We start from the raw sequence: 11797 nt of genomic DNA, 5'->3' as shown, positions 1-11797 counted from the left end.
GGAATGCGATCTAAACCATCGGATCTGAATCCAAGGGTCTCGGTTTAACGCGCGCAATTCACCTCGCGGCCGCCAGATCGAACTTCGACGGCTATGATTTAATCAAGCGAAGGGGTATGCTACTTAAAATCCCGCCCGTCCATTTAGATCGAACGAACCACATCTAATTTGAACCCGGTCTAATATTAGTCGCTGGATCGAAATCCAACGGACTCACCCCTTTCTTCCTCCCCTGGTCATCTATTCGGCGGCGCACAGAGCCACCACGGCGGTAGCCAGGACTAGAGAGGACCAATCTCGGTGCAACACACGCGATTTCTGATGTTGGTTGATGGAAATATGAAGCCGAGAGCACAACGAACTCGTTACAGGCCACTCACCGGTCGATTGGACGATGCAGCCCACTGCCCACGGAGATGGGTGGCGCCACGGTGGAGCATGAACGACGATGAGCAATCACGCCGTCCCTGAACTTCGGCAAGGCACCCATGACGCGCGGTGTTCCCCAAGGAAGATGCTCCCCAGCCGTCTTCCATCTAGCCGGGCAAATCGGAAGCCGTTGCAGCACGCCGAGCACCTGTCCGTGCTTTTGCTTGCCCTAGTGCCAATGGTCCGATGACGGATTTGAGGGCAGCCGTAACACCTGAGCGCCGCGCAGAGCGTGGGCCGGTACTGCAGAAGCGACGCGCCATAAGGTGGGGCGAGTACAGAGGTGGCGTTCACTGTTTTTCTCTTACTCATCGATGGCTTAGGGGAGGTCGGATCAATGGTGGCCGGAGAGTTCAACGGCAGGCACTAGCAGGGACGCCGGCGTACGACGAAGAAGCCCAGGCTCTGCAGAGTGCTCGCCATGGGGGTGATCGCTGGGGAGATGGCATGGCTTTATAGCCGCAGGGTGAGCTGACGTCCGAGAATCACGGTAGACCTCATCTACCGAACGGACCAGGTGAGCGCCCAGGCGGCTAAAGCGGGGTTCAGTTTCACAGCCGAGCGGACCCCGCAAAGACGCTAATTCAGTTACGCGCGGCTTCGCGGCGGAGACGATGCATGCGAGATGGGGAGGGGTCCACTGGGCGGCATCACGCATGAACCTGTATACTGGGCAATGCGCAAGAGAAGAGGCGAGCGCATGCACCACAGACTCCGTAGCGAGTGGAGGAAATGGCTGGTGCGTGAGGAGGACCTCGAGGTTCCGCATGCAGCGCTCCTGTGAAAGATTCTCCAACAGTGTAGCGCATGCGCATGGCCGGCCAGAGGGAAAAAAGAAATGAAAAGAAAAAAAACGAAAAGGTGAGGCCGGCTGGGAGTTCTCTTTCTTGTATTTTCTTTTCAGTTTGTATTTCCATTATTTTAAAATTCAGTTAAGGTTTTGATCCTTGAATTCCAAACAAAATGCCACACCAACCAAATATCAGTATGATGTGCATAAATTTATTTGGTTTCTCATATTTTTAATTGAGTTAATCACTTGATCATGGAAGTTTTATATGGTAAATAAACAAGGGAATACATTACATGCAATTCTGTACCCATTTCTATTTATTCTGAACATTTTCAAATTCAATTTTTATTCTAGATTCAAATTTAAACTTCAAATTAATCAGAAAACACACTCAAAATCCAAACTCCAAATTTGGTTTAATGCACATTTTCACTTTTGTTTTTTTTTCTATTATCACTGTCTTCATGAGTGAATGCACAAACAAATAAACCTCGGCATGATGCACAAATTATATTTTTTTAGATGGCATTACTTTAAGTACTCACTTAAATAAGATCGTTCACATATGATATCATAAGGGAGGAATATTATTTAGGAATGACTACCTCCTTTTATTTGATTTACAATTTTGGGTATTACATTTCTATTATGTGCACTTTGATTTATATAATGTAAATGGCTCTAGTATGTAGTATAATTACTTACTCTTTATTACTATTCGAATCATTGTGCTATGATGAGTCATTTATGTAATCGCTGTGTACGTGAATTTCTGATCCTAACACGTACATGGTTCGTATTCGGTTTACCTTCTAAAATCGGGTGTGACAGACACAAACTCTGAACTGTGGACTCCAAAATTAAATTGTGCAAAGGTTAAGGCGATGGTTGTAGGACAGGAAAACAATGATTTTTTGGCACGAGAAACCTGGATAGATACCACTTGATAGAGGAAATTGTCCGATCTTCTGGGAGATACGGTAAAATTAATTGGGTGGAGATCTCGACGTTGATGATCCGAGGCTCCGGACAAATGAGTCCTCATAATCACTATATCATTCCTCTGTTGGTTATCACCTGTGAACACGAATAACCTCACCAAAAAGGCTTATCTCTGCAAGTATAATTAAGAACACAAACAAGAATAAGGAGAACACAATCAAACTGGTATTGAACATGATGCTAGGGTCTCACAAACCGATGAACAATGACATTGTTCGAGGACATATTGAATCTAAGTAAAAGAAAACCCCAATGGTGGTGATGGCTGCTGATAAAAGAGAGTTTAGGGGAGTGAAAGACCCTAGACGCGCCTAGGGCTGGGCATTCGGTTTTTTCTAAACTTCGGTTCGGTTTTTCGGTTTTAAAAAACTTCGGTTTTGTAGACATTAGAAACCGATTGGTTTTTTTAAAAATGAAAAACCGAGAAGTTCGGTTTCGGTTTTTTACTTCGGTTTTTCGGTAAAAACCGAATACCAAACTTATACACAAGACAACATATAAAAAAAGTTTATATGATAGATTACACATAATTTAAAAAAATCAAAATTATATATGTACAAATATTTAAAGATACATCATACATCACATATAAATAAATGAATAACAATTTAATTGTTTCACAAATTTAGTTCACATAATCGAATAGTCAAATTTTAGAATTGATAAAGTTAAGTAATTCGGTTTTTTGGTATTTCGGTTTGGTATACGGTGAAAACCGATTACGATACCGAAAACCGAACTTTTGAGATACAAAAACCGAAACCGAACTGTACTACCGAAAAAACTGAAATTTTGGTTCGGTTCGGTTTTCGGTTTCTGGTAAAATGTGCCCACCCCTGGACATGCCCCTAACGGGCTCCAACCCAATACACGGGCCAACAGCCCAAAAGACGATGTCGTCATACTAAAACAGAATCTAGACGCTGAATTGTTTCGATAGTTCTCATTTAGTCCGAAGGAATTTTAAGATGAAATCAGTTGGATTGGAAAGCTTATCTTCTTAGCTTTCCATTTATATAAAGAACATAAAAATGGAGTCTATATGCATCCTAAGCGTCAGTTTTAGTGGGAGATGGTCCTAGACTCTGTGGTGGTGTCGAAGTCGAGTTGGACCTGGACTCCCTCTTGTTGTGGACATACTAGCTTCTCCTCTTTTCCCAAGTCCTTACCAAGGTTTCTAATCATCCAAACATGTATGACACCAAGCGTAAACTCTGAAACACAATTGATTAAGTTAGAACGGACCTAGAGATTCAACTGTCGGTGCTCATGTTATTGGTCCATGCATTGTATGTATAGGAGTGATGTCCTCTATCGCCCTGTAGGCGACATCAAGAGCCTTAAGTACCTCTAAAGGTACTTTCAACGCTGCATATGAACTGCCAAGGCAGGTGCGCGCCACACACAACGCCATGGAGACAACGTTGCATATATAGGTGTACATTCGGGCTGCCCGGCCCAAGCCCAAAAAGGCCCGTAATGTTTGAATTTCGGGCCGGCCCGTTTAAATTTCGGGTCGTGCCGGACCGGCCCATGGGCCTAGCCCTCGGCCCACGGCCCGGCCCGTAATTGCTTAAACGTGCCGGGCTCATTTCGGGCGGCCCGAAATTATAAAAGCCCGAAATTCACATTACGGCCTGAAATTCAATTTTAGGCCCGAAATTCAGTTTTTGGCCCAAAATTCACATTAGAGCCCTAAATTCAAAAAAAATAATAAAACAAATAAAAGATAAGACAAATAAATTTGAACAAAATCAAACTTAGTATTTGTATTAAAGTTACCACAGCTATGCAATGACTACCTCGTTTATAAATCATTTTGTTAGAAGGAAAAAGAGTATAATCAGCTCTATACAAAGTTCATAAGTTCAGTTTATTGTCTAATGTTCATAACAAAAGCAAAATTACATCACACACTCTAATTCAAAGCTACAAAAAACATCTAACTAGCATTATCTCTAGCTTTGTGTTATTTATCAAGTATATGAAAGTGTGGAATGAAGTGTGGTTTTAATAAATATATGGGCCTTTTCGTGCCTCTATATGGGCCATTTCGTGTCTGCCTTAAACGGGCCGTGCTCGTGCCCGCCTATGAGCCGTGACCTCGGCCCAAACCCAGCCTGATATAACGGGCCGTGCCGTGTCTGGGCAGTGCTTCGAGCCGGTCCACCAGATCCGGCCTAAATGTACACCTATAGCTGCATATGAACTGCCAAGCAGGTGCGCGCCACACACAACGCCATGGAGACTCGGTGGGGGGAGCATCGCATCGAGCACGACCAGGGAAAAGGTGTGTTGTGCACATCAACAGTAACCTAGCTCCACGCACTGCGTCATAGGGAATAGATGGGGGAGCGCCGCGCCGAGCAATCCTAGGGTTGGGGAGCGTCGCAGGGAGAGTGTGAATGTGCAGCAGAACCATGTTGCAGGGGAGCTGCTGTGGCGGCGGCGTCTATGAAGGAAGAAGGCTATTGGGGGCGGCTCGAGTGTTGACCGGAGGAAGTCTACCAAGGACAGCGAGGAAGGCCAATGTGAGGTGCCACAGCGGCGGGGAGCGGTGGCTGTGAGCTGGCGGCGGGGAAGGCCAAGGTGAGGTGCCACAGCGACGAGGAGCGGCGGTTGAGCTAGCGCCAGCGGTGGGGATCAGCGACGGGGAGAGGAGAAGCAGGGAGAGCGGGCATCGTCTGGATCGAGATTTTTGCTCAGGAAGTGATGATGGGGAAAGTTTGTAGTGGGTCCCAATTGCAAGTGTTGATGGAGTTGTGGGTCCGTCCTGTCAGTCACTGCAAGGTGGACGAAAACGGCATGCGGATGTATTGCTAGGCAAACGGGTGACGGGGTGGACAAAACTAAAACTAAGGGTAGACTTATGTAGTTGTCCACAACTAAGAGCGTCACTGTAAAAATCCCTTATTTTTAAGTCTAATAGGCTCATGAGAAATAAGATTAGTAGAGAATTATATAGGAGGTCATTGCTAACACATGACTCACGATCCGGAGCAAACAAGAAGGCCTCTCACAGAAGTATTGTTCTTCACCAGATGCCATGTGTTAGCAACTGACTATGACACGAACACAAGTGTTCATCGGTCAAATTAAAGAAGAGCGACCAACAGGACGTTTGCTTTCCGGCTGTTTCCCAGTTTTGGTTTCTTTTTACTTCTCTTCGTTTCTCATCTGTCAGTTCAGTTCGACGGCTGAGACCTTTGAACATATGCCCAATTCCTAGCACATGAAATGCAACGACAGAACACCTGCCACATTGCGCTAAAAGAAACATCTGCAGCAAAACATCATAGGACATAGCACCTAGCCACAAGGCTTCAGCATCAACCAACATGTAAACTGAACAGCGTTACATTTTCTAGCATCACTTCACGCTCGTACCTGCGGGACGACCATATAAGGACAAGTAGGAAAGATCACACCAACTGGATGGGCAAAAACACTGGGCAGACCAAAGAAGGGGGTGGAAAGAATGAACCATCTCCCCCCAGAAAAGAAGCGAGAGTGAGACGACCAGTCCGCGACCTACCATGTTTTCACCCATGCCTCCTCCGTCCTCCTGCAGAACCGAAACCAAACAAACACTTCCGCAAACCGCGCCACCCATTAAAAGCACCGAAGATGTGTTTGCCATGGCCTGGCCGCACCAAGAAAACCACAACAGTACAGCACTGGAAACAGAAAGGTGGACCAAGGAGCGCCCGTGCGGTGACAATGACGGACACTGGCAGCACGGACGCCAACGGCAAGAGCCAGGGCTCAAGGGGCAAGGCGATGCTGCTCGCCTTGGGCAAGGGCTTCCCTGACCAAGTCCTGCCCCAGGAGAAGGTTGCGGCGAGCTACCTCCAAGAAAGCAGCTGCGACGATCCCGACACCAGGGCCAAGCTCGAGCGCCTTTGTATGCTAAATTGGTCTTTATCTTTACCTTGAGTATCTATGTGATGATTTGATTTGCCTCTAGTAAGCAGATGAGTATTTTCCAAATGATTTTACTTTCCAGGCACGACCACCACAGTGAGGACAAGGTACACTGTTATGTCCAAGGAGCTTCTGGATAAGCACCCAGAGCTGAAGATGGAGGGTACTCCAACATTGACACCCCGCCTTGACATCTGCAATGCCGCGGTGATCGACCTTGGTGCTGCTGCAGCTCGTGCTGCCCTCCACGAATGGGGCCGCCCTGCAGCTGATATCACCCACCTCATCTACATCTCATCCAGTGAACTTCGTCTCCCGGGGGGTGACCTTCACCTGGCTGCTCGCCTTGGCCTTAGTCCAAACACCGTGCGCACTTCCCTTCTCTTCCTTGGCTGCTCCGGTGGTGCTGCTGCCCTCCGCACTGCCAAGGACATCGCTGAGAACAACCCAGGGAGCCGTGTCCTAGTAACGGCTGCTGAGACCACTGTGCTAGGCTTCCGGCCACCCAGTTATGACCGTCCTTATGACCTTGTTGGTGCTGCCCTGTTTGGTGATGGAGCCTCAGCTGTGATTATAGGAGCAGGCCCCATGGCACCAGCTGAAAATCCTTTCTTGGAGCTTCAGTTCTCCACACAGGAGTTCCTACCTGGCACTGATAAAGTGATCGATGGCAACATCTCAGAGGAAGGAATTAATTTTAAACTGGGGCGTGATTTGCCTGAGAAGATTGAAAGCCGCATAGAAGGGTTCTGCAGGACTCTCATGAACCAGGTAGGGATAAAGGATTTCAACGATGTGTTTTGGGCTGTGCATCCTGGCGGACCAGCAATACTAAACAGGCTTGAGATCTGCCTTCAACTTCAGCCAGAGAAGCTCAAGATTAGCAGGAAGGCTTTGATGAACTACGGAAATGTGAGCAGCAATACAATCTTCTATGTGCTGGAGTACTTGAGGGACGAGTTAAAGAAAGGGACAATAAGTGAAGACTGGGGATTGATCTTGGCTTTTGGCCCAGGCATCACCTTCGAAGGACTTCTAGTCCAAGGTGTTAAGAAAACATTCACAAGCTAATATAACAGAGGGAAGGTTTGCATAGCAAGCATAAAGATTAATCATATATACAGAAACATAGGATAAAGAGCATAGATGCATTGGTGAAAGCTGTGCACCGCGTAGTACATCGCTAACATTTTACTGTATTTATGTGTTTATCTATCAAACAATGTAAGTAGTTGAGTTTGCCTCCAAGAAAAACATTGCAGAAATAAGGCATTATACAGCCTGTTGTTCCACTGTACTATGCACTAATTGCAGGATTTACTTCAATACAGATTTATGCATGAGTCAACTGATTACATCGCAGCTATCATATTTTCAAAGGAAAAGCAGAGCAATTATGTGATGAGGCATCAAACACACATTACAACAAACATGTTAAGATGATAGATAGATAGATAGATAGTATATGTATCATGTATCAGGATCTCCTAAGCACTTCAACAAATATAAACTTTAACATCATTTCAAAATTATTAAAAGACAAAATTCAGCAAGTTCTTACAGTAAAGGGAGCATCCATTACATCCTGATCTAACCACGGACCTTGCAAAATAAACTCCAGTGACAACAAGAAGGCAACTTTGGATCCCATGTTGAAAGCCTATCTTCTTTGCCATCATCATTCCAAGTCCAAAATGCATGAAAGCCTAGCAAATCATGGATTCAAATTTGTTGTTCCCTCTTTGAAAAAAAAATTCGCCAACAACCTTCTCCCAAGCAAGTTTAGCATCGCCTTTCACAAGAAAGGCCATCTTGGCAACAACATCCTTGGCCTCTGCTGACCTGCCTGCCTTCACCAAACCCTCTACCAAACCTTTAACAGCCTCAAATGGTGGTGCTGCCTTCATTGCAAAGCAGCTCTTAAAAATCCACAGCGCATCACCAAACTTCTGTTTCTCCACCAAACTCCTAAACAGCACCACATATATCTGCGAATGAGCAGACACACCCAAGTCACTTCTCCCCTCCCGCCTCTTCATCACCTTCATCTTCTTGAACACACGCATCGCTGCGCCGACATTCCCCTCCTTGCAATACCCCTGCATGATAGCATTGTAGGTAAGGTAATTCGGGGCTACCTCCTTTGATTCCATCACATCAAGCAGCTCCTCCCCCTTGGCTGTCTCGCCTTTCTTGGAGAACCACTGTATCCGGCTTGTTCAAGCTGATCTCATTCAAAAGCTTCTCAAACCCCTCCTCATCGTCCTGCACAGAGCAACCGGCGAGGACAGTGTTGTAAGATATGATGTCTGGGGCAGGGCGGTGCTTCGACTTGTTGTTGGCCATTTCGTCGAGCAGCATCCGAGCAGCAGCAAGCTCAGAGTTCTTGACCAGCGCGTGGAGGAGCACATTGTGGGAAGCGCGGCCGGGCGTGACCCCGTGCGAGGACTCCGCCAGGGTAATAGTGGACTTGATGTCATCGAGTCGGCCGGCGCGGAGGAACGCCGAGAGGGAAACGTCGGAGCGGGTGGCGGGGGCAGACGAGGAGAAGGCCCGGAGCGCATCGTCGGGTCCCGGGTAGAGGGAGAGCGCCCGCGCAAGGAGCCCCGGGGAGGGCGGGGCGGAGGCAAGGAGGAGGTCGAGGAGCGAGGCGGCGAGGTCGGGGCGGCGGAGGCGGTTCAAGCGAGAAGTGGCCAGAGAAAAGAGCTGGCGCGAGGTATGGAGGCGCGGGAAGTCATCGCTGGAGAGCGCGGAGGCGACGAGGGAGTAGATGTGGGCTGGATCAGACTCCGCGCGCACTGCGAGCTGGAGGTCGACCACGGAGGCGCGGGCGGGAGGACGGATGTGGCTTCAACGAAATAGAGACTCAGGCGAGGATTTCTCTATTATAAAAAAGTTGGGCATAGTCAATACTCTAAAATGGACATGTCAACTCCATTAACAGGTAACGATGATCTCAAACTCACGTCGTCATATTTCCGTTACCATATACGTGAGACCTGCTGCTCGCTCTTGCTGCCGTCCACGGACATGGCACTGACAATGTTGGAGACCACCGAGCAGCAGCTCCTCCCGTGCCAGCAGTCCGTCGAGCAGGGCGCTGGCGATGGCGGCAACGGCAAGGCCGCCGCTGCTGGCGCCGAGAAGGCTACCGTCATGCCAAAGGAGACGGGCCACGGCGGCGACGTCGACCGGCCGGACAGGGACCACATATGGAGCATGATTCAGGCACAGAATCCGCCGCTCGGAGACAGGCTCGGACGGCTTCTCCGATACCGATGGCTCGGCCGCCACCGACCGCTCGTGCCCCGGCTGCGGCGACGACGAGCGCGGGGGAGGAGGAGGTGGCCCCGCACGCGGCCCCGCCCAGGGCATTCCCGCTGCCGTCGCTGGCGCGGCGCAGGGTGGAGCCCACCACCATGGAGATCTCCACCACACATGGATTTCTCCGGCGGCGGCGGCGGCCGCAGCCACGCCGAGCCGGCCCGGTGGCTCGAGATCGCCCGGAAGCTACTCGTCGCGCGGGACCTGGTCGGCTGCAAGCGACTGGCGGAGCGCGCGGTTGAGGCTGACCCGTACCTCCCCGGTGCGGACGAGCTCCTCACCGTCGCCGACGTCCTCCTCGCCTCCCAGCGCCTGCTCCCCTCCGGCCGCCCCAATCCGGTCGGCGTGCTCCAGCTCCAGCCCGCCCCGGGCCTTGACCCCACCGCCGCCAAGCGCTCCTTCCACCGCCTCTCGCAGCTCGTGTCTTCCCCGCGTAATCCTCGTCCCGCCGCGGACACCGCTCTTCATTTCATCCAAGAAGCCTTTGCTGATCTCTCCAGCAACGCCTCGTCTGCTCCTGCCGTTCGCGGACACGATCACCCCTGCCCTGGACGAGCTGTACAGGAGGAGCGGCGACCAGCCGGAGACCGAGCAGCAGGCCGACGAGGAAGACGAAGAGGACGAGGTCGAGGTCGTGGAGAACGCGACGGGTATGGCTACCGCGCGAAGTCTTGGTCGGAGGCAGCGGCGCCCGGCTGCCGCGCGAAGGAGAACGCGACGGAGATAGAGGAGAACACGACGGAGATGGAGAACGCGACGGGGATGGAGGAGAACTGACGGCGACGGCGCTGGGGACGGAACCCGGTTTCAACGAGACTAATACTGCTCTGAATCCGTTAATGGAGTTGGCATGTCCATTTTAGAGTGTTGGCTATGCTCAGCTTTTCTATAGTGGAGAAACCCTCGCCTGAGCCTCTATTTCGTTGAAGTCGCATCCGTCGTGTTTCGTAATGTCAAATCTCTCCGCGGGCGGAGGTGAGCACAGCCGGGGTAGGGGTTGCGGTAGAGGAAGCCGAGGGATCGACGTCGGGTAGCGCGGAGAAGGTGCGGAAAAGGGTTAGGGCACGTAGGATGAAAACGAAAAAACCGTTTTGGTTTTACGAAAATGTTACGGTATATATTTGCATAGCCAATAAATGCTCTCATGATCATGCGTAGTGCTGGAAATTGGGTCGGGCCGGGCCAGCCCGGTCCAAGCCCATCGTGCTTCGTGCCAAACGGGTTCGGGTCAGGAAAGCCCAAATATTTTTTAGGCCGTGTCGTGCCAGACCGAAGTGTAAAAACAATGGCCTAACCCGACCCTAAACCACGTTGTGCCTTCGTTGGACCGTGCCAGCCCAAGCCCGGCCCGTATATTTGACCACATAAAATCAAAATATTACAACCATATATCGTTCATATCTTACTATATTAAACAATTCTAGCATCATTTAATCACATAAACTCTAAATATAACACCAATATAAAGTCGATATCTTACTAAATTAAAGAAATTAAACAAATTGGGCTTAATTGGGCCGTGTCGGCCCAAGCCCGGCCCATCTATGCGGGTCGTGCCGGGGGCCCGACGGGCCGGAATTTGAGGCCCGGCCTAGGCCCGCCTTCGGGCCATGCTAGCTCGGCCCATATTATTTCGTGCCGGACCGTGCTTTGGGCTCGTATTTTCGGGTCATGCTCGTGCTAGCCTGAAAAGTCCGGCCCATATTCCCAGCACTAATCATGCGTGACTGCGGAGCGCCTATCACCTTGGTGGCTTGGTACGGCACTCAAAAATGCACGTTGGGTTGGGCCACCAAGAAGACTTCGACTAGGGAGACAAAGAATGGAATTGAAGAAGGCAACATAGTCTAAGATAACAGAATGGAATACCAACCAACTAGTAAGGTTGTCTCCAACATACGCCAGCTAAAAGGAGCAGGCATTTAGCATGTTGGCTGAAGTATGCACTTCAACTGGCCATCTATAATACAACACTTTCCAATGGTATAGCAAAAATAGCTTGCCTCATGCTCACTGATAAGAATGGCCCACCAATTTACATCAGAGATGCCTGCTCGGTTCCTGCCCAGCCATAATAGCTTTTCTCTCACCTGCCATGGAATTTGGCTGCTCTATTTGGCTACTCTGTTGGGTGGAAGATGCATGGTGCTACAGTGAATATGAGTAGCCATAATAGCTTTGCATACCCTTTTAGCTGGTCCGTTGGAGGCAGCCTAAGTGGTAGACTTGGATGGATTCTTGCAGAAGAAGAGTACTCGCGCTAGGTCAAGGTCAGTTTACTGAATCCCTTCCAAACACCAACCCAATCTCCATTCCTTGATGGTA

The 11797-nt window shown here is 49.6% G+C and overlaps 2 protein-coding genes and 1 pseudogene across 2 annotated transcripts; 1 reads left to right on the top strand and 2 right to left on the bottom strand.

The window, feature by feature from the left end:
- The first annotated feature begins 5880 nt into the window (after nt 1–5880).
- Nucleotides 5881–7394, top strand: LOC100192519 (CHS13). The gene is given in 2 exon segments (NM_001137739.1): nt 5881–6128; nt 6231–7394. Coding segments are annotated over 2 exon segments (1173 nt in total). The 5' UTR covers nt 5881–5944; the 3' UTR covers nt 7220–7394.
- Nucleotides 7395–7576: 182 nt separating this feature from the next.
- On the bottom strand, nt 7577–9086 carry LOC118471947 (pentatricopeptide repeat-containing protein At1g62910-like; annotated as a pseudogene).
- On the bottom strand, nt 8189–9606 carry LOC100501878 (uncharacterized). Its single transcript, NM_001196518.1, has one exon. The coding sequence runs from the start codon at nt 9521–9523 to the stop codon at nt 9119–9121; it is 405 nt and encodes a 134-aa protein (NP_001183447.1). The 5' UTR covers nt 9524–9606; the 3' UTR covers nt 8189–9118.
- Nucleotides 9607–11797: the final 2191 nt, after the last annotated feature.

Source organism: Zea mays, chromosome 5 (genome assembly GCF_902167145.1).
Source record: "Zea mays cultivar B73 chromosome 5, Zm-B73-REFERENCE-NAM-5.0, whole genome shotgun sequence".
NCBI lineage: Eukaryota > Viridiplantae > Streptophyta > Magnoliopsida > Poales > Poaceae > Zea > Zea mays.
This window is presented reverse-complemented; position numbering and strand designations above follow the sequence as displayed.